General features: G+C 45.6%; 1 protein-coding gene across 1 annotated transcript in view; it reads right to left on the minus strand.

Moving 5' to 3' along the window:
* Positions 1-27,801, minus strand: part of LOC144817690 (long-chain-fatty-acid--CoA ligase ACSBG2-like) — a 721,416-nt gene that overhangs the window by 572,578 nt on the left and 121,037 nt on the right. The window contains exons 3-4 of the mRNA XM_078674437.1: positions 27,319-27,407; positions 25,585-25,705 (exon numbers count right to left, since the gene is read on the minus strand). Of these exons, the coding sequence (XP_078530563.1) occupies positions 25,585-25,705; positions 27,319-27,407 (210 nt within the window). The remainder of the gene's footprint in view (positions 1-25,584; positions 25,706-27,318; positions 27,408-27,801) is intronic.

Here is a 27,801-nt window from a genome sequence, read left to right on the forward strand (position 1 = left end):
TCTGGTATCTGGTGTTTGGAGTACATGTTGATAGAATCCAAAAGTTATCAGGGCAAAGGCTACTTGACACTAAGACTGGTGCATGCATTATTCTACATGTATTGCGTGTGCGAGGAATATTCTATGAATATTAATACAGTATTTCTCTTACATGGAGACAGAAAGGCTAGACCATAGCTGAAACTATTGATGCGATTCAGTAGCTTAGGAATGCAAAGAAGGAGGGCTGGACTGATAACTAGAAGCATAACATACTCTTGGCAGACAGGCAGGCAGAGCCAGGCCGGGCCGGGCACTGTGCGGCAGGAAGTAAGTGAAGGGTCAGGGATGCAGGTGGGGGCTGCATCGCTCCTCAGAGAGGGTTCAGGAGACTGGAGCTTGAATCTGGTGTCCGGGCCCTTTTGAGGCCTAGGAACGGGGACAATTCAATGAATTAACGTGCACACTGTAAAACGTGGCAACATAGGCCCAATACTCGTTGTTTTCACGAGAACTGGATACTGGCATACTAGAGTTGGACACAACTATAATTGCGTCTTTAATCGATCATAGGGGGATACAGGCATATCGATCATGCACATATAACATAGGATGGGGAACACGTAGGCACATATAATATGGCAAAATTTACTTTTCCACATTCCCTCCTTGTGCCCTACGTTTCCATCAGGAAACATCAGGAAACATCAAAATTCATGATACCATCTATCTGTTCATATAGCATCATTTGCTCGTCTCGAATTGTCTTGGAACGGGATTTAGGACTAGGAATACAAGAGGTAGCACACATGCCGCAAATCGCAGGGCCACATTGTAAACAGAGGCAGCAACTGAATATGATCATTACTGCTATACCTAGGAATGACAATACTTTCCATCCCCAGACAGATATGATACTCCAGAGCCAACCGGACCATGTCCAGGTGCCTGGATTCTGGTGTAACTGATGGGCAATTTTATGAAGTCTGGTTATAGCTGAATATACAGACGGCGCGTTATTAGGAATGAAAATGCAGCAACTAGATCCGATGACTCTACATGCTCCTCCTCTATCGGCCAGTATGACGTCAAGAACGAGACGATTTTGGAGCACAACAAAACGCATAGCAGATTGCTCTTCGGTCAAGTTACCTAGAGCGGAAATAGTCTCATTCACTACTGCTTCAAGGGTTCTGGTTAACCTACGTATTAACTTACTATTCTGGACAGGACCTATAAAGAAAAAGAAACCTTTATTGAAGTCTTGATATTGTTCTAGAGCAGTTTCAGTTTGATCGACAATTGGGGACTCAGTCTCGCTTCTATGTCTAACGTGTACTAGATGTGTGTTTCTATGATAATCAGATGGGGCTAGGAAAACTGGTGGCAGTAGGAAGGCAATATAACTTGTTCCATCCCAATCAAGGGGCAGACGAACATATGCGGTCTGACCACAAACAAAATAAGAATGACGTGAGGCTTTGAAAATAGATTTCCCACTGTCACTATACTCGACCACAGTAGTACAATCACTATGTCCTACATGTGCGGAACCATTCTTTCTGACACATAATTCGCCTTTGACTGGTAGTACTGAAATAGCAGGCAAATCTGGAGTAGTATCGGACTGGACATTCAAGACCATGAAATTCGAGGAATAATTACCTAAATCATATACTTCATTTTCTAGATCTAACCCTGTTCTATGGGAAAGACCTTGCTTGTCTGGGAAACATGTTTGATTCAGAAGGGACATATCAGTCGAGGATGACGTTAACGTGGACCATGCTCCACACGAACCATTATGTGAAAACGGATAAGGAAAGAGTGGCAGAACTCCCTGGAAAGGGGGGAGTCGACCACACACCCAACAATTAGTGGCATTGCTGGTCTGGTGTGAATAGTGCAACATTCGGATAAAAGTGTTGTTACGCATAGCAAGACGATAAGATAACTCGTGAGGAGGCAGATCACTAAACGTGTGCTCTACTGTAACATTAGAAAACATATGTGCATGTGAAATAGGAAAACATAAATGTAAAGCATAACTTATGCATGTAACCATAAGACTCAAGAATAATAAAAAGAATAGAACGATAATACATCTTTTAGAGTTTTGACTAACTCTCTCACTGTGTGGGTCTGTCTCATACATGTCAGGAACCTGTCTAACCGTTTCACCCGAGAGGGACTTAGACAATTAAACTGGCTGACTTACTAGACCGCAATTTTGCTTTATACTCCTGCTGCGGAGTTTTCTCTAACAGGGGAAGTTTGAATTCAGAGTCTGTCTTTGGGCAGTCCTTGAGAATAGGGCAGTCTTTGATAAATGTCTTTTGTCGCAATCCATGGAATTTCTTGATGTGGCTGGTATGCACCCAGCCTTTACGTCCCTCGAGCTTGACGGCGGTCCTTGTTGTTAATAACACCAGCTGGGGCTCCTTCCAACGGGGCTCCAACGAACTTGAACGATCAAAATTGCGCACCAGGACGAAATCCCCTGGAACGACTTCATGCGGTTTCACCTCAGTGTTGTCTGGGAATGCAGCGGCAACCTGTGAACGACAAGAGTGTAGGGCAGACATCAAGGAAGCTAGGTAATCTGTCAGCATATTACTGGAAACGTCTGTAATCTTTCGGGGCATAGGTGTACCCCACATGTTTGGAGGGCGGCCGAATACGACCTCGTACGGGGACAGACCTGATCTGGAATGTGCAACCATTCTCATATAAAAAAGAGCAACTGGCAGGGCTACTAACCAATCTACACCTTTTTCTGTACACACTTTAGAAATGCGGATTTTCAAAGTCTGGTTATGTCTCTCTACGAGACCGGCTGCTTCAGGATGGCGTACACAATGGAACTTCCACTGGTACCCTAACAGAAGGGAAACTTGTTTCATGAGCTCGGATGAGAATGGCTGGCCGTTATCTGAATACACGACCCTGGGTAATCCATAGCGGGGAAAATACTCACGAACCAACTGCCTGGCAGTGGTCGCAGCTGTGTAATCTGGAACTGGATATGCCTCCGTCCACCTGGACAAAGCGCATACAACTACGAGGACATACTTGAAACCTCAACATCTCTCCATCTGAATATAATCCATCTGGAGGACTTCAAAAGGGTGGTCAGGAGGTTGGAATCCACCTTGTTCCACCGGGACACTTTTACCTGGATTGAACTGACAACATATCATACAGGTACAGACTTTCTGCTTGGCGGCTGCTCGTAAATGCTTGTTGAACCAAAGGTTCTGAATGCTGTCTAACATAGCTTTTTCTCCTAGATGTGCTGGACTATGTGCGGTGTTAATAATGACTTGAACCATAGAGTCGGGGAGGAACCATGTGGATTTTCCCTTCGTCAACCATCCTTGATCTGTCTGGACCCCTCCTTGTTCGGACCATTTCTTGATTTCATCGGGAGTAGCATGTAACTGTATGTCTATGACATCTTGTGTAGGGTCCTTAACTGTCATACAAGTAGTCTGTTCTGGAATGTGTGTCACTGTCGTGTTAACTGGAATGTCTGGAGTCTGAGCTGTAAGCTTGGCTGTTCGATCTGCTAGATCGTTACCTTGGGAAATGATATCAGTAACTTTCGTATGTGCCTTGCACTTCATGATGGCGATAGCTGTCGGTAAATGTATTGCATCTAACAGAGCTTGAATGAGGAGACCATGCTGAATCTTGGTCCCATGAGAAGTCATGAAACCTCTCTCCTGCCAGAGCACTCCAAAGTCGTGTACGACTCCGAATGCATAACGTGAATCTGTGTATATATTCACTTTCAGGTTCTTGGCACGTATGCAGGCTTGGGTCAGAGCGACTAGCTCTGCTGCTTGAGCAGACAGGGTGTCAATACGATGTGTTTCTATAACTTCGGTGTCAGTAGTCACTGCATACGCGGCTACTAGTTCTCCTGTACTTGTTCTCATACATGAACCATCCACATAAAGTGTCAGGTCGGGATCAGGTAATGCAATGTCTGTCAAGTCTTGTCTTGGCTTTGTCATGGTGTTAACAACTTCCACACAGTCATGTGTGGCAGGTTTTGAAGTAACTGACGGTAACAGTGTAGCTGGATTTAAAATGTTGCAGCGCCTGATTTCTATGTGTGGCTGGAACAGTGTCAGTTCATAACCTGTTAAACGTGCAATTGTCAAGTGCTGAGTCTGTGTTCGGTTTAAAAGAACTTCCACGGAGTGTGGAACTTGGACTGTCAGGGAGTGTCCTAACACTATGGAATCACTTTGTCTGATAGCTAGAGCTGTGGCTGCAACTGACTTGAGGCACGCAGGCAGAGCCTGGGCCACCGGATCTAATGTGCTAGAAAAATAAGCACAGGGCTTGTATTGTCCTGCTTGATCTTGTGTGAGAACAGATAATGCAGTACCATCACGTTCTGTAACAAAAAGTGTAAAAGGCTTACTATAGTTCGGTGTTGCTAGAACAGGTGCTTTCGACTTCCAAGACTCGATTTTTAACTTGTGGACTTGAATTCTCGACTAGTTTAGTAACAAAAAGATGAGGGTATGATTCACTACTTGTTTTCAGACCACTATTAATAATAAAACATTTTTCAAATCTAGAATAGAAATCACTAGTATCTTCGTCTTGTTTCTGTTTACAGGCTGAGATGGCATCCCAATCTTCCTTTTTCGTGGCTAGTAATCTTGGCAAAACTTGTATCAATAACTCGGGCAATTCTTTAGCTTTATCCCCAAGACCGGTACCTGGTACTCGTGAATTATCTTCAGCTTCTAAAACTGTCCAGTCTATCTTTTTCTCTCCCACCTCCCATTCTTTTTCTTTGAGTTTTTCATATATGCCCGCAGGCAACAGGACCTTTAACATTTTAATGATATCAGGATACGTGTATTCTCCCATACGGAGCATGTCCTTTAATTCACGGTGGAACCCTGCTGGATCTTTATCGTGACAGGGAATTAACTTCTTCATTTCTAAGAGTTCCATCTTTGTGATGGGGGTGTAAACAAATACTCGCTCTAGACCACCACCCTCTTTCTTGACTGGATGTACTTCCCGTAACGGATTCTGTCTGTCTATGTAGAATGATTTACTTTCTGGGGGTGAGACGTGAACAAAATGTGGATTCAGAAACGTTCGGTATTTGTGGCGCTGTTCTAGAATGACACTAATTAAATCGGTACCTAGACCTTTCCATCTGTACTGGAGTAACTCGTTCAATACATCATGTAGAGGACCTGGATCAGAATGTTGTTCCTCATACAGGGTAATGAGATGCTGGATCATATACATACCCACCAGTCGTTGCTCGGCTGGGGGCAGTTTCAGAAACATTTGTGCCACTATTTCGTCTGGAAAAGTGGTAGAATCAGTAGTCCACCGGACTGCTGATCGGGCTAGTTCTTGTTCATGCATTGTACTAAGCTCGCTATAACCTATCCGTAACTTCAGAATGTGATCGGTAGCTTGGAATACTTGTTCAAGAGAACACTGTTCTGGTGCTGGAGGAGGAACAGCTTTCTTGTAATCTAGGCGTGAGTGTCGGTCGGAAAGTCTAGTTCTACCTACATACGCTATTCTGGAGGGATTCTCGTTGTCTACCTCCTCAGTAGAAGAGTCATTCTCTTTCTCGGTTGCTTGTTTTGCTTCTCGTTTCTCGTGTAACTTTATTATTTCCCTACGAATTTTCTTGTACATACTCTCTATACAATTTTGTGTCTTGTGTTTTCCCTCGGCTATATTGTCACTCCACCTGGTCAGGACTTTCATTTCTTCTTGATCTTTTTCTGGACAATCTTGCTCTCGTATTAAACAGTTAATCAAAAACTTTAAAAGCATGAGCTGAGTCTCGACTTTTCTCTGAACCATGGCTTCGTGAATACTTTCTGGATTCACTCCTGTACGGATAAAACGATATATTCTGTCTAGATGGTCTCTCATATCGGGCAGGGTGTCCAAAAAGCCGACAACCCTTCTTAAACGTAATGAATATATGACCATGTGACCATCGCCTGGGACTGGATCATAACGACATTCAGTAAGTGCTCGCTGGATATCTACGTATGTAGTCGTTTTTGGCGTACGCTGTAACGCTAGTTCATGTAGCGTCAGACGTCTGGGTTGAGGTGGGGTACGAGGAGAATCTCCCCCCGCGGCTCCTAAACTAGAATCGTCGGTGTATACTGTACGTGCTGGTAGCGCGACTGGTAAAACGGGTACATGTACTGTGGGCTGGGCCCGGGGTGCTGTAACAGGTGCTGTAACATTAACTGGACCCACGGGACCAGTGACTGGAGGAGCAGGAATTACATTATTAACGGGAGCAGGCGGAACAGGATTTGCATAGTCTGGGACTGTATCGTCCAAATAGGACGAGAGAAAAATATCAGCTGCGGTCGGTTTATGACGTAGCTTAGTCGGGACCAATGGCGGCGGAAAATTACAGGGTGCTTCCGGGGTTGCTTTTGGCAAGCCCTCGGCAAGAAGAAGATACATACCCTTAATAAGGGCATTTCTCTGTCTGTCTGACTGTTCTGCTCTAACTCGTTCACCTTCTTCTATTAATTCCCTTTCTTGGGCTTTTCCTGAGGATTCCCTACTTAATTCTGTTTTTCTGAATTCTTTTTCGGTTCTTTTATGAGATTCTTTGCGCCATAACTCGATGGAATCTTTCTGGGACTGTCTGGCTTTCTTTTTCCATAATGCTTCTTCTACTCGCATGATGCACTCGGCATCCCATGTACCGGATGCGGGCCATCTATATTTCTCTTCTAGTTCCTTGGTATAGTCCGCCCACAAGTCTAGATATATTATGGCATCTAAGCCATGCTTGTGATACATAAAATGTCCTGGACTGTCCCTCGGAGGGACAGGAACTGCTTCTTCGAGTAACCCTTTTCTGGTCCTTAACTGACGTAACTTGGAAAACAGAGGCATTCTAGACTTGAATCTGAACACAATACAATACACGATAAACACAGTAATGAATAGAAAAACAAATCACTCATACCACGACATTGAAAACACATTAAATAACATTAGAATAACAGTTCGGACAGAATATTACCTGATATACTGAAAACAGAACACATGAATTTCTCGAGAACGAAACTTACTAGAATTACTAGATGCACTGCTAAAACAGTACGGAACATACCGGTCCCATTAAGAGACACGTCAGGACCCGTATCCACCTAGGTGAACACTTCGGACTGGATCTGTGTACCCAAACCCACTGGACCAGAGACAAATTAATTGACCCTGTCTAGATACTACCCCAGCAACGGTACTCACCGGGCAGCAAGAACGGAAGGCCTCGGACTGGACTGGACTGCTACGACGTCGGACTACGAACTTCGGACTTCAGTTACAGGTGGGCCTCCGGATACCTCGGACCTTGTACTCTCGGCTTGGGCTCTGGTCGGGACTCGCCGCGTTCGTCACCGCCTCGTCTGGATGCTGGACTGCAACCTCCGTCTCCTCCGTGGGCCTGAGGGATACTTGAAGCAGAAATATCTGCATGTGCACGGTATGGTTCCGTCACGGCTGCAGAGGGTCAGGGGTCCTGCGTGGCTTCGCCGGCGCGTGGGGAAAGGGCAAGTCCCTATTCGGGCGCCATTATGTGGTAAATAAATAATTAATTACCGGTACTATTTTTGAATACAGTGAATAAAACAGATAGCTCAATAAATAAGAGACAGGATTCGAGGTATCTGAGTCTAACAGGCTTTAATCAGGCATAAGGGAAGGGACAGGAACGGGATAGCCTGCACGGAAATAGAATGGATGGCAGCTGCAATGCTTCATCGACAGTGCAGCATATATATAGTATAATACATTACATTACATTGCATACAATAGGCGTAGCAGTAGGCGTAACTCGTAGAAGTCGCGAAAGATAAGAACAAATGGGTGTAACAAGAAGGCGTGTACAGGGCGTATACATAGACATGTGATGAAGACGTCACAGAAGTGTCATAAATGGGGTGGAAACATGGAGGGGGCTACCTGAGCAGCTGGGACTTTTAACCTAGTGGTGCGCGCAAACGGGCAATGACGTGTTACCAGGGAGAACTGGGGGCTATGACTTCTGCGCTAGAAGAGGAGACTAAAGTCTGCGGTGTCAGGACGACATGTACCTATATCATATCTGGTATCTGGTGTTTGGAGTACATGTTGATAGAATCCAAAAGTTATCAGGGCAAAGGCTACTTGACACTAAGACTGGTGCATGCATTATTCTACATGTATTGCGTGTGCGAGGAATATTCTATGAATATTAATACAGTATTTCTCTTACATGGAGACAGAAAGGCTAGACCATAGCTGAAACTATTGATGCGATTCAGTAGCTTAGGAATGCAAAGAAGGAGGGCTGGACTGATAACTAGAAGCATAACATACTCTTGGCAGACAGGCAGGCAGAGCCAGGCCGGGCCGGGCACTGTGCGGCAGGAAGTAAGTGAAGGGTCAGGGATGCAGGTGGGGGCTGCATCGCTCCTCAGAGAGGGTTCAGGAGACTGGAGCTTGAATCTGGTGTCCGGGCCCTTTTGAGGCCTAGGAACGGGGACAATTCAATGAATTAACGTGCACACTGTAAAACGTGGCAACATAGGCCTAATACTCGTTGTTTTCACGAGAACTGGATACTGGCATACTAGAGTTGGACACAACTATAATTGCGTCTTTAATCGATCATAGGGGGATACAGGCATATCGATCATGCACATATAACATAGGATGGGGAACACGTAGGCACATATAACATGGCAAAATTTACTTTTCCACAAAGTAGCAAGGTCTTCTGCAGAGATATATGCATTATTATCAACAAACTGCCCAGTACATTTCGCAGAAATGTTAAATTAAATCTTAAACATGTCTGATACCAGCGGCATCGCACATGTATTTAAGACGATTTTTTCGTGACTGTTAACACCATTTGAAGCAGTCCTCGGCATGTTTCCAAATTTCGTGCACTGTGTGTTCAGCGGCCTGCTTCTCATCTTGGGACTAGTGGCAGGAATTCTATTTTTATTCCTTCTGCTCCGATATGGCAAATCCGGTCACCAGCAACACCGAAACTACCATGGAACAATCAATGCCTCCTTGCAATGAGATATCGTGAAAGGATTTAACAGATTCTTGGCTTGGCTTGTTTAAGAGATCTGAACACAACGTGGGTTTCTATCGTTCAGACCAATCTGGCAAGATTGCATCTTACCTGTTCTTCGATGCCTGCTCTGCGGACAGGAATGCGTGTTGGGCATTTGTCTTACACTTCCATCAGTACTGCCATCGGATGTTGACGCTTTGCTAGGTCCAGTAACGGCTCATGCATCGTGTTGCCCCCAACGGCTGCCAATTCTGATGACGGCATTCATTGAGGTCTCACCGGCAAGTCTAACTGAGGGTCAGATACGAGAAACTACAGGCATACAGGTACCATCTACTACGGACATTGCTAATGCATCAAACGCTGACGGCGATGATCCACACTTCTGCACTTTTGATCTGCTAACTGAAGTGGTACCACTTTCACCTACCATGGTAGACGGTTTCTTTGCCAGCCTAGACAATCTGATGTTTTCTCCTGACACCGAGAATACCTTTTGATACATGCACACAGCGTTCCCTGAACTCTGAAATTCGACCTTCATTTTTCAAAACAAACTATCTACCAATTTGAACTTTTTCAAAAATAGAGCGTTTTGGCACAGAATAATCTGCTTAAAGTAGAACTATTCTTAGAGAACAAGATTTCTTTTGATAACTTCCCAATGACAATATGTGGCCTAAATCATCATAACAAAACGGTTTAAATATAATACTATGGGATAGTCTCGATTTCTTTTCTGTAAAACTTAAGAGACATTTCATGAATGTAATTTTATGTTTCATGCTCGAATGTATGCTGTCATACCATGCTTCATATCTCTTGAGTGGTACAAAAGGGGGTGGTGATGGACGGAGCATCTGAATCAATCAAACACTCACACCCAGTCAAAAGATCTGGGTTTAATCCATCACCGTTCTTTAGCCCACTCTGCCACCCCAGTTCAGACATGGCTATATGCAAATCAGTCTGACCCTGTGCCTCATGGGAACAGTCCAACCTGAACTGCTAAGCCATGTCTTCCCTGGACCGGAAACAAGCTTCTGAGGACCGGTTTCTGCCATGCCAGCCGTCTTCAGCCCGGCTTGCTTGAATCCAGTGGCAAAGTGAGCAAGGGACTCACTTCTGAGCATACCCTGCCACACTTATGGCAGCCAAAAGCGGTACAAAAGGGGGTGGTGATGGACGGAGCATCTGAATCAATCAAACACTCACACCCAGTCAAAAGATCTGGGTTTAATCCATCACCGTTCTTTAGCCCACTCTGCCACCCCAGTTCAGACATGGCTATATGCAAATCAGTCTGACCCTGTGCCTAATGGGAACAGTCCAGCCCGAACTGCCAAGCCATGTCTTCCCTGGACCGGAAACAAGCTTCCGAGGACCGGTTTCTGGCATTCCAGCTGTCTTCAGCCCGGCTTGCTTGAATCCAGTGGCAAAGTGAGCAAGGGACTCACGTCTGAGCATACCCTGCCACACTTATGGTGGCCAAAAGCGGTACAAAAGGGGGTGGTGATGGACGGAGCATCTGAATCAATCAAACACTCACACCCAGTCAAAAGATCTGGGTTTAATCCATCACCGTTCTTCAGCCCACTCTGCCAGCCCAGTTCAGACATGGCTATATGCAAATCAGTCTGACCCTGTGCCTCATGGGAACATTCCAGCCCGAACTGCCAAGCCATGTCTTCCCTGGACCGGAAACAAGCTTCCGAGGACCGGTTTCTGGCATTCCAGCTGTCTTCAGCCCGGCTTGCTTGAATCCAGTGGCAAAGTGAGCAAGGGACTCACGTCTGAGCATACCCTGCCACACTTATGGTGGCCAAAAGCGGTACAAAAGGGGGTGGTGATGGACGGAGCATCTGAATCAATCAAACACTCACACCCAGTCAAAAGATCTGGGTTTAATCCATCACCGTTCTTTAGCCCACTCTGCCACCCCAGTTCAGACATGGCTATATGCAAATCAGTCTGACCCTGTGCCTCATGGGAACAGTCCAGCCCAAACTGCCAAGCCATGTCTTCCCTGGACCGGAAACAAGCTTCCGTTGAGAACTGTCTTTTTCACAACAACATTTTTATTTTGATTGATCAGGTAAGGCATGTACGCAGTTCTCCACAGTCAGGAGGGTCTGCCAAATGTCAACATTGGTATGAGTAGCACCGAAACCCAATCAAAGAAACAACCCCAAACAGCCCCACGCCACCTCCCACGCCAACCCCATGGCCCACCTACCCACCCCTTATCCCTCCCTAACCCTGCGCACGTGATCTCAATAAGCCTCCAAGAAAGTTAGTGTCCAGCCAGGAAACTCGTGGTCCCACGGGCCTATACTCCATTGTCCACGTCTAGACCATCCTCAGGTTCTACTGGAGGCACCAGAGTCAGACCCCGATACTCCGCCCAACGCTTCCAAATTTTGTAATGTTTCCGGGGGCATTCTCTGGCCTCAAACACCGGGCGCTCTAGTCCCATAAAGTAGTCCATCCCTGCTTTTCACACATTCAACGGGGGGGGCACGATCCCTTTTCCATGCTTGTGCCAAGTCCCGTTTCGCCACTATAAGACCTAACAACAAAAGGTGGCGCTTGTAAGTATTCCCCCCACGCCCTCCAGTACATGTAACAGGCCCAGTGTAGGGGTACGGGGAAGATCCCATCCCAGCACCTCCGAAAGGCAGCTCCACACACCCCTCCAGAATCTGGTCAGGCCCACACACGACCATACAGTATGCAACAGGGTACCTAGCTCAGCTCCGCACCGCAAGCACTCCGGGGATCCAATCAAGCCTGCCTTCCACAGTCGCTCCCTCGTGTAATAGGCCCTATGCAAATATTTAAATTGGACCAGCCTGAGACGCACCGCGATAGCAGTCCCTCGCGGGGACTCCAAGGCTTCCCTCCAGTCATTCTCATCCAGGGGTCCAACGTCCCCTTCCCAGGCTTCCTTCAGTGTGTGTAGAGTAGAGGAACAATGGGTGACAAGGGTTTGGTAAATACGTGAGACCTTCTTGTCTCCAAGATCCCCCATAAAGACTTTCGCTTCCAGGGGGCTAAACTCCGGTAGCGAGTCCAGGCTCACCAGGCTGGGCTCAAGCGCGTGTCGTAACTGCAGATATTTGAAAAATTGGGTATTGGGAATATGGAACTCGTCCCTCAGCTCCTGAAACGATTTGAGGGCTACTCCGGACACAACGTTTCCCAGCGAAGAGATCCCTATAGAATCCCATCCGCCAAACCCTGCCAGCGCGGCCAAAGCGGGGAGCCGCCCATTACGCCACAGAGGAGTCTCCGCCGTCAATCTGCCCCACCAGCCCATGCGACGCAGCGCCTGTCGCCATATCACAAAGACCACTTGCGTGGCACGAGGCAACTGCCTCCTCAGTGCGGCTGAGTACAAGAGCATATGCAAGGTGTTAGCTCCCATCAAGGAGCGCTCTAATGCATAAGACGGATCCTCCCTATCTCCGTACCACCAGTCATTCAACACCAACAAGTGGGAGGCCTGGTAGTATGACAGCACATCGGACGTTGCGAGGCCACCACAGTAGGTGGACAGAAAGCAGGTACGCAATGCCACCCTGGCTGCACCTCCCGCCCACAAGAAGCGTCCCAGCACTGAATTAACTTGCCGGAACCACTGGGGTGCGACCAGGTGCGGATGATTCTGCAGCTGGTACAGGAGGCGCGGGAGTGCAACCATTTTGAAGATCGCAGACCTGCCATAAATGGTGAGGGGCATGCGGGACCACGTTTTAATGTCCGTCTGGACCTTTTCCCACACCGGCAGGATGTTGCGCTCCCAAGAGATCGCCATAGACTCGGACAGGAACACGCCAAGATACAGCAAGCCTCCAACTGCTACCTACAAAGCCGACGCCCAAGAGCCCGCATATGCCCCGTCTCCCAACACCCACAGGGTGGACTTACGAGGGTTAAGATAAAGACTCGATACCTCGCCAAATACGCGCATAATTTCTAACACCCGAGGGCCCGATCTATCCAAGTCCATGAGGAAAAAGAGGACGTCGTCCGCATAGAGTGCGATCCTGTCCGTGAGTCCCTCGCCCCACTGAAAGCCGCGCAGCTGTGCGTCAATTCGCACCCAGGAGGCCAAGGGCTCCATAGCCAGCGCAAACAGGTACAGGGATAGCGGGCAACCTTGGCGGGTCCCCCGACCGATTGGGAACTTCTCGGAGACCGCCCCAGAGACTCGCACGGACGCCGTGATGTCGGTGTATAGCAGCCTGAGATAGGAAATAAAAACCGGTCCCAGGTTAAGATGGGGCAGGAGTGCAAACAGGTAGGTCCAGCTCACGGAGTCAAACGCCCTGTCAATATCTGCCAGTATTAGGGCTGCCCTCTCTCCCGTAGCCCCCATCGCGTCCACTGCCGTGAGAACTGTATTTTTCATACAAATTATACTGGTTTCATGTAAACAAACCTTTTCAAATACAAGTTGTATTTTGTATTTTGGGTGGGATTGTAAACACTAGCTTTAGATATGTCAGTGCTTCTACGTTTAGTTGTATTGAACTTAGAATCGTGGAGTGGGTGTTGGCATGGCTACTTCCACTAAATTCCAAGAATCAACAACGATTTCTTAGAGAAACCCGCCTTCAGCATCTAAGGACTTCCCCTTGCCTGAATACTAATTTATCTAGGAAATCATGGACTTTTCGAAGAACTGAGTCTTTGATGACGTTATTAAGTCCAATCACACGTCAAACTCGGCACCTTCAAAGTATAAATATGCCTGGATTTGCCCAGACAAACACACAGTGGTTTGGAGCAGATCGACTTACTACTTGCCCGACGCCCTGCAGCAGCAAGTGCCGAAGGAAGCCGACCCTCCAGCTGACGCACTGAGAGACGCTGTCTTTTCTCCTGCCGAGAAATCCAGTTCCAGTGTTTCCAGGCTTCCCTTGCGGGTTGCTGGGAAATCGAGTCCTGAGATAGAGATACAAGACCTCCTTAATTCTAAACCAAGGTAAGGAGCTGATTAGACCCGTAGAGAATTCTTGGATAGATTCTTGGCAGAGAAATACTAAACTTAAACTACTCCTTACTTACTTCTTCCCTTGTACTAGACTTAGGTTAGGTACACCGGGGTAGGCGTATTTTAGAAGCACCAGTTGAGTACTTTTAGTCATTATTTTATCACTGTATGTCTTTTATATATTTTAGGCAATTTATGGCTTAGAAACCATATCATGCTTTTACAGTATTACTTTATAATACTTATGGTATTATATGCCCTGTACTTTATAACCAGTATTACGATTGTAGCAGTACATTTCTTATGCTTGAGAAAGAAGACTGTTCAATAAATACTTTTTATTGAAAACGCCCGTCTCTCTATTTTCTCAGCACGGCTGGTGAAACGAAGCATGCGCGATTGACTGAGTAAAATAGTTATCTATTGTTTCCGTGACTCTAGAGATTGATTTCTTATTCTTGGGAAACAAAGTTGTCATGTTTATGCGGTTGTCACAAACTAATCCCTTCTTGTGAATTCGAGAAAGTTTCTAGTGACCTCTGAGCTAGCTGGCACTCACAATTAAGTCTAATAGATTCGGTAGAGACCTAGTCGACCTTAGTCCTACGTCTAAACTACAGGATTTATTATTCCAATGCGCAGAACCTATTGGGAATATAGGAACTACACTACAGGTATGTGTGAATTCTATTCTAAATTCATTTCCAAATTTTCAGCTAAAACTGCTCATTTACGTGATCTTTTGAAAAGAAAAACAACTTTTTTGTGGGATCAAGTTTGTCAAAATGATTTTGACAACATTAAGAGTGAACTTGGTTCATGTAAAATTTTGACTCCTTTTGATCCTTTTTTACAATCCATTGTTTCTGTCAATGCAAGCCTGGATGGTCTTGGTGGCATGATAACTCATAGTAAACAAGGTGTTGATCATACAGTAGATTTTGTTTCTCCCTCACTACGTCCAAGTGAGAAAAATGACTCTGTAATTGAGAGAGAACTTCTTGCTTGTTGTTGGGGAGTGAAGAGGTTGAAATATTTTCTCTGGGGTAGAACTTTTAGATAGTTTACCGACCATAAGCCTCTTATCCCTATTTTGAATGGAATTGTGGTAAAAGAACATACTCCCAGGATAGCTAGATTGAGCTCTAAATTACTACAATATAATTTTTCCGTTGAGCATATACCTGGGGGAAAAATTATCGGACCTGATTTTCTTTCAAGGTTACTGTTACCTTGCTTGCAAAGTGAGTCTCTTACTGATAATGAGGATGAGGTATCTTTAATTGCAAGCATTGATGTTTGTAATGGAGGACTTTTAATGAGAAAGAATGGTTTGAAGCTTTACAATCCGATTCTGGTCTCAAGGAAGTTAAAACTTTTATCATCCAAGGTTGGCCAAAAGAAAAACATTTAGATGGTGAACTTCAGCCTTTTTCGGAGGTAGCTGATGAATTGTCTCTTGAAGGTGGTGAGATGATTCTACGTGGTGATAAGTTTGTACCTCCAGTAGGTTTGAGAGATCGCATTGTTAAATCTGGACACAAGGGTCATCTTGGACAAACATTCAGCAAATGCAGAATTTGAGCAATATATTGGTGGCCTTCAATGGATCGTCAAATCGAGAATGTGATTGAATACTGTATCACTTGTTGTTCGAGTGACAAAGTGATCAAAACCGTTACCCCTCCTAAAGTGAAGGTTGAGTTACCATCTGGTCCATGGATGAAGTTGGCCTTAGATTTTATTGGACCTTTCAATGCATTATCAAATAAGTATAAGTTTGCGTTGGTCATTGCTGATTATTACCGCTAGTGGTGGGAGGTGCATTTTATGGTTGATCCCAACACACATGAAGTCATTAGGTTTTTGGAGAGTCTTTTTGCCAGAGAGGGATTTCCCAAAGAACTAGTATCAGATAACGGTGTCCAGTTTGTTTCGAAGGAGATGTCCAATTTTCTAGGTCAATCAGGTATTGTTCATTATCGTGTTGCACTCTATCATCCTCAAGGAAACAGTTTTATTTAGCGCATGAACCGTATTGTGGTTGAGTGTGTACAGTGGGCTCTATCTAGCAAAGTTGAGGTAAGAGAAGCTGTGCAAAGCATGTAATGGGCTCACCGAACCACTCCATGTATTGATTTGGGGAAAAGTCCTTTTGAATTGTTGCGAGGGAGAGTAGCCCCTTTTAGTATGTGTCCTGCATGGATGAGGCAGTCGGGTTTATTTTCTAAAATGTCTACATTTAATCCAACATGGGAGCTAGTGGTGAGATTTCCTTGCCCGGTTGTAGTGGTGTGAATAACAAAGGGAATAATCATTTTTCTTCAGAAGCAAGTTCTCACAAGAAAGTTTGGACACATAAAATCAAGGTGGGAGATTGGGTAAAAATCAGGATCCCTCTGTCACAATCCGCTGTTCTGGAAAGGCGCTGGCTGCGCGCTACGGATAAACTACATTTCCCAGCATGCTTGAGCAGCGAGTTACGCAAATGACGCGACTCACGCTCGCGCATGCCCGGAAGTAAAAGCCGGCTCGATGAGGCAGACGCTGCCGATAATTCTCTACCTGAGGTAGCGTTCGGACCACGGCGGAAGCGGTAAGACTGTTCTGGTATTGTTTCTGCATGACTTTTGGGTTGCATCCCGCTCCGGATTTGGATGCAGACAGTGAAGGTCTGAAGGCGCTATTTCTGTTATTTGTGATTACATTAACTTCCAGTTCTGAACTCGTGGCTAAAGAGTCCTGGTTATAGTCTTGGATACATTAAGGCAAGATTGCCTGTGTGCTTGTTCATTTCCCACCCCCCATCCCCCGTTGGTTGGGTAGCCCATTCTGCCGTCCCTTGCGGGGAGAAACATTGACTCTTGAAGAGTGATCCCCCATTAGCTCTTGTATTCTAAGAACAGCATTGTGCCTGAGTGGGGGCAAAGAACTTTTGTGGCGTTATCAAGTGCCTGGGGCCACTTTAAGTTGTGTTGGGAATCAAAACCCTACCTCGCTACACCCTTGGATTAAAGCGGGGCTTTATTTTGGCACGTAACAACTATTGGAGTCAGACGATGTTAAGAAGCATTAACCCTGTCTGTTGTTATGTTATGTTTTTCCACACGACTTTTATTTATCCTGACTTTATAGGAGAGAGGAGCTAAGGGGTTACTGTCTGTGGGTTTGGTTACGCAATAAGAAGCTATCTCTTAGGTATGTTGGAGTACAGGAATTATATAAGTGCATAATAAGAGATGTGTGTTCTACTCAAACCTGCTTTTCTTGTTTTCCTCTCCTAGTCAGCCAAAGCCTTGGTTCCACCCTTAACCTCTCCATATAGTAAATCAACCGTATTTTCCTTTACAGGTAGTAAAAGGGGATTCTAAGTAGGGTTCAAGGGAGAGGAGGTATTTAGAATGCATTGAAAGGTATGTCATTGTTATTGTGTCTTGAATATCTTCTATTATCATTTCAGGTCTCTCTCCCTGCTGTCCCCTTCCTTTCCTTCCCTCGCTTGATTATCCTGGTAGTCTGTGTGTTTCATCTCAGACTCCGGGGCCGTCAAGAGGTGGAACCCTCATAGCATCGGCACAATTCTGAAGAGATCGGAAGACGAAGCCTAACAGAATTATCGGCCCACAATTGCTTTCTCTTCCCGATTGTGCTGAACGCCATGGCGACCATTGAGGACGTAATGGCGGCTTTGGCATTAGTACAGGCAGAGCTAGCCTCATCCAGACAGGACTTTGACCGCTCAGTTAGAGACCAGGGTAGACAACCTACAGAGAGCTCCGGTAAACCCCAGTGGTATTCCTGTTCCTTCCACCTCCGTAGTCGTCGAGATGCCTGCGCAAATACCCCTGGCTCCCCCTGAGAGGTTCCTAGGGGATAACAAGAAGGTCCAGGTCTTTATGACCCAAGTACTACTACATTTCATGTGCAAACCCAAGATGTTCGCTACGAACCAGGCAAGGGTAGCATTCCTGATATCGTATCTAGGGGGCAAAGCGGCACAATGGGCGGTTCCTGTGGTTCGGCGTGATGACCCCCTATTAGACGACTGGGCAGGATTTCGCATAGAATTTGAGAAAACTTTCGACAGAAGGGCAGAAACCTTTTCGGCCGACAGAGACTTATTGGAACTGATTCAAGGCAACACGGATCTGGTCACGTACCAAAACAACTTTCGCCATTTGGTGGCAAAAACCGACTGGCCTGAGTCCAAACAGTCCGCCGTCTTTTATCAGGGGCTTATGGACGAGCTGAAAGATGTGTTGGCAACCATAGATCCACAACCGAGTACCTGTTCCGCTCTCATTGAACTCGCTCTGCGGTTGGACCATCGCATGAAAGAGCGGAAAGGAGACTACCAGAAAAAAGACCGCCCAGTGCCTCCTTACGAACGTCCAGGAGAGAAAGTCACAGCACCTGTCGAAGCCATGGAAATAGGGGCAGTGAGGGCCTCTTTAACAATAAGCGAAAAGGATCATCACCGGAAGCAGGGCCTCTGCCTTTATTGTGGCAAAAAAGGACATTATTTACAGTCAAGCCCAAATCAGGGAGGTTTAGGAGTGGACAGACGGCGGCTGGTATTACAGAAAGAAGACCGGAAAACTCCAATGCTTGAAGGTGGAAGAAGGGTAACCCTCAAACGCGATCGTCATCCCTTCCATAACCCCTAGTTGTAACCCAGAGAAAAGTCACCTGTTCCTAGTAATGACCATCGTCATAGACACCGAGAAGAAGCTCATCCATGCTATGATCAACTCCGGAGCCACGGGGTGCTTTATGGACCGTGAAGAAGCTAAGAGGCTGGGAGCACTCCTGATCACCAAGGAACACCCAGAGAAGGTATATGCGGTGGAAGGCAAAGAACTAGCAGCTGGTCCCATACGGTATCACACCCCTGAGTACAACCTTAGTTACAAATGTTCCCATCACGAATGCCTATCGTTCAGCATCATCAACGCACCACATTACGGAACCATATCGGGTCTTCCATGGCTGCAAAAGCATGAACCCTGTATACATTGGACATCCAAAACAGTACGGTTTTCCTCCGTTTACTGCAGGGATTATTGCATCCAGGAAACCCATGGCCCTGCTCGGGTGTTGTCTATGATACACCAGGACGCCACAGCGGCAGAGAAAGAGGTGGTATTACCAGAGGTGTACAGAGCATATGAGGAGGTATTCAGTGACGCACAAGCCGAGGTGCTCCCACCTCATAGAGGAATACGACTGCCGTATCGACCTGTTACCTGGAGCAGTCATCCCAAAAGGAAGGATTTATGCCCTCACGATCCCAGAAAACGAAGTCCTGCGCGCCTACCTGGATAAATACCTCGCCGCAGGGTTCATCTGGCCTTCAAGATCCGCCGCAGCGTCACCGCTGTTCTTCATTCCGAAGGCCAATGGCGAGAAACGCTGTTGCATTGACTACAGAGCACTCAACACAATAACGGTAAAAAACCAGTATCCCTTGCCGCTAATTCCAGTATTGTTGGAGCAAGTTCGAGCGACCAAAATCTATACGAAGCTCGATTTAAGGGGGGCCTACCACCTGGTGAGGATAAGACAGGGTGATGAGTGGAAGACGACCTTCAAGATGCGGTATGGGCTCTTCGAGTATCTCGTTATGCCCTTTGGGCTCTGTAACGCCCCGGCCGCATTTCAGTTCTTTTTAAACGAAGTACTACGGGAACATCTGGATATTTATGTGGTGGTCTATATAGATGACATCTTAATATATTCCACCACGCCAAAGAACATGTCGTACACGTAAGCCGAGTACTTCAAGCTCTGCAGTACAACCACCTATATTGCAAGATCACCAAGTGTGAGTTTCACGCCACTACGGTGGAATTCTTGGGCGTGATGCTCACACCATCTGGACAGGTGATGGCCGAAAGAAAAGTAAAGGCAGTAAAAGAATGGCCTCAACCTTGTAATGTTAAAGACATCCAGAGTCTGTAGGGTTTCGCCAATTTCTACAGACGTTTTATCCAAGGTTTTTCTGCTATGGTTACACCGTTGACCCGACTCACTCGAAAGAACATCCCGTTTGAATGGGACACAGCGGCCCAAACCGCGTTCGATCGCCTGAAAGCCGCCTTTTCTACGGCCCCGGTGCTCACGCACGCCAAGCCAGAGGAGCCTTTCATAGTGGAAGCCGACGCGTCCGAAGTCGCTCTGGGTGCTGTTCTCTCCCAAGGAACGAACAAACTGGACAGCTACATCCGATTCCCTTTATGTCAAGGAAATTGAGTGCAGCCGAAGTCAACTACACCATCGACGAAAAGGAGCTTCTAGCCATCAGAGACGCATTCCTGGAGTGGAGACACTGGCTTTTGGGGGCAAAGCATTCAGTAACGTTCTATACAGATCACCGCAATTTGCAGTTCATGTGAGCAGCCCGGAATCTCACCCCAAGGCAACTGCGTTGGATGTTGTTTTTTGAGGAGTACCAATTCATTGTTACTTATTGTCTTGGTATCAACAACAAAAAGGCCGACGCACTAACTCGACTGGAGAACCCTGTTATGCACACCGTAACCCCAAATCGAGCAATCATTGAACCTGCCAAAGTAGTTTGTGCTGCTCAAAAAGGGGACTTCTTGATTGGAGTGAGAGCAGGGGCCAGAACATGTGTATGGAGAACCTGGCTTCGTCACCATAAGGAATGGAAGATGAAGCAAGGGATACCGATTAAAGGGCCACAGGTGTTGGTACCTACCAAGACCCTACGGAAAACCGTTTTTTCTTGGTGCCACGACACGCCCAGCGCCGGTCACATGGGATACGTGCAAACGTTGGAGAAGGCATTGAGACAGTTCTGGTGGCCTTCTATTCGTCCGGACATGAATTAATGGGTGAGAGAGTGTGCCACATGCGCGCAAATGAAGTCCGACCGACAGCAACCCTAAGGACTGTTGCAGCCCATACCTACCCCTGAAAACCCGTGGGAAAGGTTTTCGGTGGACTTCATCGTTGGTCTTCCTAAAGATCAAGGGAAAACAGCCATATAATAGTAGTGGTGGACTACCTTACCAAAATGGGACACTTCATTGCATGTAACCAGGTCCCCACCGCTGGGCAGTTGGCACACCTATTAATGGTAAGCATCGTATGTTTACATGGCCTACCCAGGGTTAAAGTTTCGGACAGGGGGGCTCAGTTCACGGTTCGGTTCTGGAAAACCTGGTGGTCTGAGCTGAAAATAAAGCCTGCACTATCCACTAGTTTCCCCCCCCAAATCGACGGGCAAACAGAGACGCTAAACCAGACACTTAAGCAGTATCTACGTTGTTATATTCAAGACAACACTGGGTCATGGGTAGACTGGCTGTGGGTGGCGGAGATCGCTTACAACAGCACACAACTTTCTTCTACACTGTATTCACCCTTTTTCTGTTCTTATGGGCATCATCCCAGGTTTAATCCCCTGTTGCTCCCTGGTTCCAAAGTCAAGTTACCTGAAGTTAAGGAAAGGTTGTTGCGTGTCCGCAAGATCCTTCTTGCCACACGGAGCAACCTGGTGAATGCCAAAGCAAGATACAAGAAGCAGGCTGACAAACACCGTAGGCCTTGTCCCATGTACAAGAAGGGTGACCATGTGTGGGTGTCTACGAAACAAATTAGGTTCAGGAAGTATAGTGTATTCAACCCAAAATTCATCGGTCCATACCGCGTTGTGAAACACGTTAACCATGTGGCTGCGAAGGTGCAACTACCCGCGCACTTCCGGATTCACCCGGTGTTTCATGTGTATCTATTGAAACCCTCTCTATGGCCGATGAGACGGGCTCCCCTGCCTATCCGGGTCCAGCAGGATCATGAATATGAGGCGCGGGAAGTACTGGATTCCAGGTTTGTGAGGGGGAGGCTGCAGTACCTATTGGCTTGGAAAGGCTATGGCCCTGAGGAGGACTCTTGGCAGCGGGCTGGGGCGGTGCATGTTCCTCGTTTGGTGGCCAAGTTCCACCGTTTGTATCCAAACCGGCCTGCTGCTGGCCAGCACCCCTCGTAAAGGGGGATGTACTGTCACGATCCGCTGTTCTGGAAAGGCGCTGGCTGCGCGCTACGGATAAACTACATTTCCCGGCATGCTTGAGCAGCGTGTTACGCAAATGACGCGACTCACGCTCGCGCCTGCCCGGAAGTAAAAGCCGGCTCGATGAGGCAGACGCTGCCGATAATTCTCTACCTGAGGTCGCGTTCGGACCACGGGGGAAGCGGTAAGACTGTTCTGGTATTGTTTCTTCATGATTTGGATGCAGACAGTGAAGGTCTGAAGGCGCTATTTCTGTTATTTGTGATTACATTAACTGCCAGTTCTGAACTCTATGCTAAAGAGTCCTGGTTATAGTGTTGGATACATTAAGGCAAGATTGCCTGTGTGCTTGTTCATTTCTCCTCCCCCCGTTGGTTGGGTCGCACATTCCGCCGTCCCTTGCGGGGAGAAACATTGACTCTTGAAGAGTGATCCCCCATTAGCTCTTGTATTCTAAGAACAGCATTGTGCCTGAGTGGGGGCAAAGAGCTTTTGTGGCGTTATCAAGTGCCTAGGGCCACTTCAAGTTGTGTTGGGAATCAAAACCCTACCTCGCTACACCCTTGGATTAAAGCAGGGCTTTATTTTCGCACGCAACAACTATTGGAGTCAGACGACGTTAAGAAGCATTAACCCCGTCTGTTGTTATGTTATGTTCACACGACTTTTATTTATCCTGTCTATATAGGAGAGAGGAGCTAAGGGGTTACTGTCTGTGGGTTTGGTTACGCAATAAGAAGCTATCTCTTAGGTATGTTGGACTACAGGAATTATATAAGTGCAAAATAAGCCAAAGCCCTGGTTCCACCCTCAACCTCTCCATATAGTAAATCAACCGTATTTTCCTTTACAGGTAGGAAGAGGGGATTCTACGTAGGGTACAAGGGAGAGGAGGTATTTAGAATGCATTGAAAGGTATGTCATTGTTATTGTGTCTTGAATATCTTCTATTATCATTTCAGGTCTCCCTCCCTGCTGTCCCCTTCCTTTCCTTCCCTCGCTTGATTATCCTGGTAGTCTGTGTGTTTCATCTCAGACTCCGGGGCCGTCAAGAGGTGGAACCCTTATAGCATCGGCACAATTCTGAAGAGATCGGAAGACGAAGCTTGACACCCTCACAATGTACCCAAAGGCATGTCTAAATTCAGTCCACCTGCTTGTGTAGATTCTATCTCATGTTATGCTGTCGGAGTCAATGGAAAGAATTGGTGAAACATTTTGAGAATTTATAAACTTCCTGATAAAGTTGCACGCTAAATGGGATTAGAATCTACTCTTGTTTTTCCTTCCAATAAATCAGCTCATAGAGGTACTGATTCTGATATGAATAAAGGGACCCTTTCTTCTCCAGGAACATCTGTTCCACCTTTGCTGAGGAGTAGTCAGAAGAAGGTTCCTCCCAAACGTTTGGATATGTAATGTTTCATTTGATTTATTGTCATTGTATTTTTAGTTTATTGGGTGCATTCCGTTTAATATTTCGTAGGATATGTAATGCATTTTATGATATGCAATTTTATTGTGCTTTTTGTATAATGATAATGCATTTTATGATATGCAATGTTATTGTGCTTTTTGACTAATAACTGCATTTGTATGCAATTTTTGTCTAATTACTGCATTTCCATTAAGTATGTTTTTTTTTCCTTTATTTTCTTTATTTATGAGGAAGATATTGTAGTAATGTTAAGCTAGTAATGTCAAGCTGTCCTATTATGTCATCCTAAGTGTTCTTTCAACTCCTTGGTGATAGAATGTTTATACTTGAAGCTCCCAGGGCTGTTGATGTATTTCCCTGGAAGCTGTTGAGACGAACGGTAATAAAAGTACTTTCCTCTTCAACTTACCGTGGTCTGTGGTCACTTCACTATCACTCTTACATTCACTTGATCAGCTTAGTCTTCCATCCGCATGATAGAGCCCTTAATCTGAGCTGGAGCCTCAATCAATGAATCTTTCACAGGTTTGATGGTCGAGAGCATCATACTCTGATTTCTGCTAGGGTCAAAGACGTTCTCCAGATTGTCCTCTGTCCAGTTGGACTTCCATCATTTAGGTCCCTTTCCTGGCATTTTCAACCGTTTGGGAATTTTTGCATTGTGCATGGTCATGGATGTTTTCTTCTACATTTTGGTCCTGGGCCGGAAAATACAACTTTAAGCTCTAAATAAGGTAGGCCTTCGGACAGCAAGGGCTTGAAGGTCTTGTGAAGTCTTGCCTGTCAGAAAGGCATTTCTGAATGCAGTCAGATGAGATTCAGATGTCAAACATGAAGGGAAACCTGATCTTCATGTGAATTTCTTGCTACCATGGCTTTTTTCGATAGCATGGTGAGGCACATTGCCTACACATTCCAAGGCTTCCCCTCATCCTGAAAGAACTGACCAAATTGATAAGAGAACCATGTTATCTAATTTAGGTTGATCAATGTGATTGATGCAGTTTTGCTTCATACTACAAAGAAGTACCCGCCTAACATCATTAGCCAATCTCCTGACAAGATCCACATTCTCCATCCAGATCCAGCATCAATGAAACTGTGTACCTAGCTCATGTACATAAACAGCTCCACCATTTAAGCAATCTGGAGGACAACAATGTTGGCACAAGCAAGAACTTTCTCAGTGAACATAACATGTGCCAAATGGATTCTGCTTATGATTTAGAGAATGTGATCTTTCCCCAGTATCAGAGATATAAATCCGATAGGATCCAATGGGATTTATATTTCAGTGGACGGGATATCATTCACCATTGTGTCACACACAAGCATCTATCAAAGCTCATGTAACTGCAATCGCTTGTTTGAGAAGGCAATCACATAAACCATTGCTATGTCGTGACAGACTAATACAAGAGTTTATTAAATGGCTAGTCAGAAACTTTCCTCCTTTAGGAGGACTGCCAGTGCTGTGGCAGATGAACACAGTACCTGTTGCAGCTGTTGTGAAGTTCATTAAAATAATTCACAAGGAAGAAATGAAATATGTGTCATGAAAGGTTGCTCTACTTCCAGCTCTAACTTCAGCAAGAATGATTAGCAAGAGTCAATCTTTTACACTTGTGGAACCTTTCCTCCAATTCTGTAATGGCAATGTTACTCTAATGATGAGTCTTAGATTTATACCATTAAGTCCGTGTTAACATTAATCTTAACACACCTGTGCTACTAAACACATTCTTTACAAATACATTCAGTGCTGCAGAAAGAACTCCGCATATTCTAGATGTCAAGAGATCTTTGAGGTTGTATCTGGACAGAACCAAGAATTTCAGGTCAGATCAGATTTTTGCAAATACACTGAAAGGACAATCTGTCTCTAATCAGTAGTAGATGCTGAAGTTCATCTGTACATGTTGGACTCTGAAAGCCATGCAAGTGACCAAGCTCTAAAACTCCCCTGCTTATTTTAGGAACAGAATGCACCTTTTGATGGGGGAAATGATTGACCCTCTCACCTGCAGGATTTTTTCCAGTTGGTGGTGATTCTCCACCACGAGGATGTTGGCTTCACAGTTGCCGGCCACATACCGACAGGCATCCACAGAGCTTGTGATGTATATTCCAGTAGAAATTCCACTGCAAACACAGGATGAGGCGAGTGTGATTATGTGGAAGCAAGAAAGGGAATCTTTTGTCAATGTTTGTAGGCATTCATATTTCTCCTTGTCTTTTGGTTTTAGAGACCATATACACCGACTCCGACTATCTTTAGATAACCCTTTACATATCTCAAAATCATTCTGCAAGGACCATTTAAATTATTTCCTGAACCTGAAAAATGTAATTGTGTAAACGCATGAAATACAAGTTTGCAGAGATCCGCCATTGAGCGCTCATTATCTGGTAGATTCCCCTCAACTGAATTTCTGAGGACTCTCTCAATGAGCCTATAATCCACCCCATATTGGGGCCACACAGGATGCAGAGGTGTGGCTGTATCTCCCCTATAATTCGACTGCAGAAGTCTGTGTGTGGCATTATGGAACTTTGTGTAACAAGAATAAATCAAAAGTAACCAACACTTGGGAATGCAGAGTCAACCACAGCAACATGTTGCCAATATGAGAGTAGCCAATGAGAAGAAATCCTTGCCAGCCTAAAGCCTGTCAGTCAGTCTTCTTTCGTTTTTATAAAGTTCAATTATTAGAATATGTTACTCTGGGTAGTTTTGGATGTGAAAAATGTTTTGAATATTAGAAAAGTTAATATTACCAATTCATAAATAAATACATTGAGGTTACAATGTAAGAAAACTGACATGCTCTTCGCTATGAGAACATTATGAACTTGTAAAAACATGAGTGCTCTACTTGGAAATCAGCATATGAATTGAGCTATGTTCATTGGCATGGAGAATGCTGAAAATCTTTTTTTCCTTGTGTGGATACCAATGCAGCAACTTTGCAAGCCTAAGACACCTCCCACGTGGAGCGCGGCAATGGCATGCCTGACACCCCACCAGCACCCTCGAAAGACATCTTACCCCCTGACCCTGACTTATCAAGGGCCTGAATTAATTTGATCCAATATTGAAGGAACTTCACTTCTCTGTCTTGGCTCACACCATTTTATGAACACCTACATCTCCTACAAGATCACCAGAAACAGCATCTCTGAGCACTGGGCTGGAATCGCTTTGGGTGAACAGTGTCACACTAGAACCAGGACATCACCAGAATTAAGACAAAGATATGCAGAAATGTAGACCTTTTCTGTCAATAATACCAAAACCTGGAGCAACATCACCACCATGATCAACTGCCCCAAACCTGCTACAAATCAGAATGACCTGGAAGATACATCTGAAGAACACTCCCATCCTAGACAGTAGCAATCTCTATGTTACACACCTCATTGTGAACAATCTTCTATCGTAAACCTAGACTCGCTACCGCTCTTCAGCACTCTGTTGTCCAATCTATATCTGTTCTGTGTGAGTACCACCAGTCAAACATGCATGCATACATAAAATACACCATAGACCTTTTTTAGTAAATCAATTAAAATGCATTGAGGTCCACTTTACACACACATGCACGACCATAAATGTGGTCTCTACACACAGTGTGGACCAGCACCGCGACTCACACCAATTGACCAACCCTTAGTGACCTTCTTTGGTGTTAAGTCCACTGTTTACTAAGAGTAAAGCTGGAGTAAATAAAGGGAGAGGTAGAACAGGCACTTACCCGGCCATGATTGCTCCTAGGTTGGCAATGAACCACTCTGGCGAGTTATTTCCCAGGATGCCGACTCCGTGGAAGCGCTCCAGGCCAAGCTGTCAGGGTCAGATGCAGAAGGGTATGATCAGTACAAGCCTCTCTGTCATGGTCCATTTGTATAGTAACTTACACTCAAATCACTCAGATCATGTTAGTGACTCAGGCTGAAGAGTTTTTCCATCTGTTTACACAAAGTTACGGTGGCGTACATCAACAACAATGCCTTATGTAAACAATTCAGGGAATTTCAGTAGGAAATTCAAGTGATAAGTAAATCCATTGACATGAAGAACTCATCAGATAGTCTTGTTTGAACTATATGAAATTAAATGGTGTTCAGTATTATGCACTGTGTGATATATTTCACAGACCCTGGTTCACTCATGAGCTTAATCTGAGCCAGAGTGGCTTCTGTTTTTCTGTCTGGCCGAGGACCGCGGATCATTATCG

The sequence above is a fragment of the Lissotriton helveticus genome, chromosome 2_1 (genome assembly GCF_964261635.1).
Source record: "Lissotriton helveticus chromosome 2_1, aLisHel1.1, whole genome shotgun sequence".
Lineage (NCBI taxonomy): Eukaryota > Metazoa > Chordata > Amphibia > Caudata > Salamandridae > Lissotriton > Lissotriton helveticus.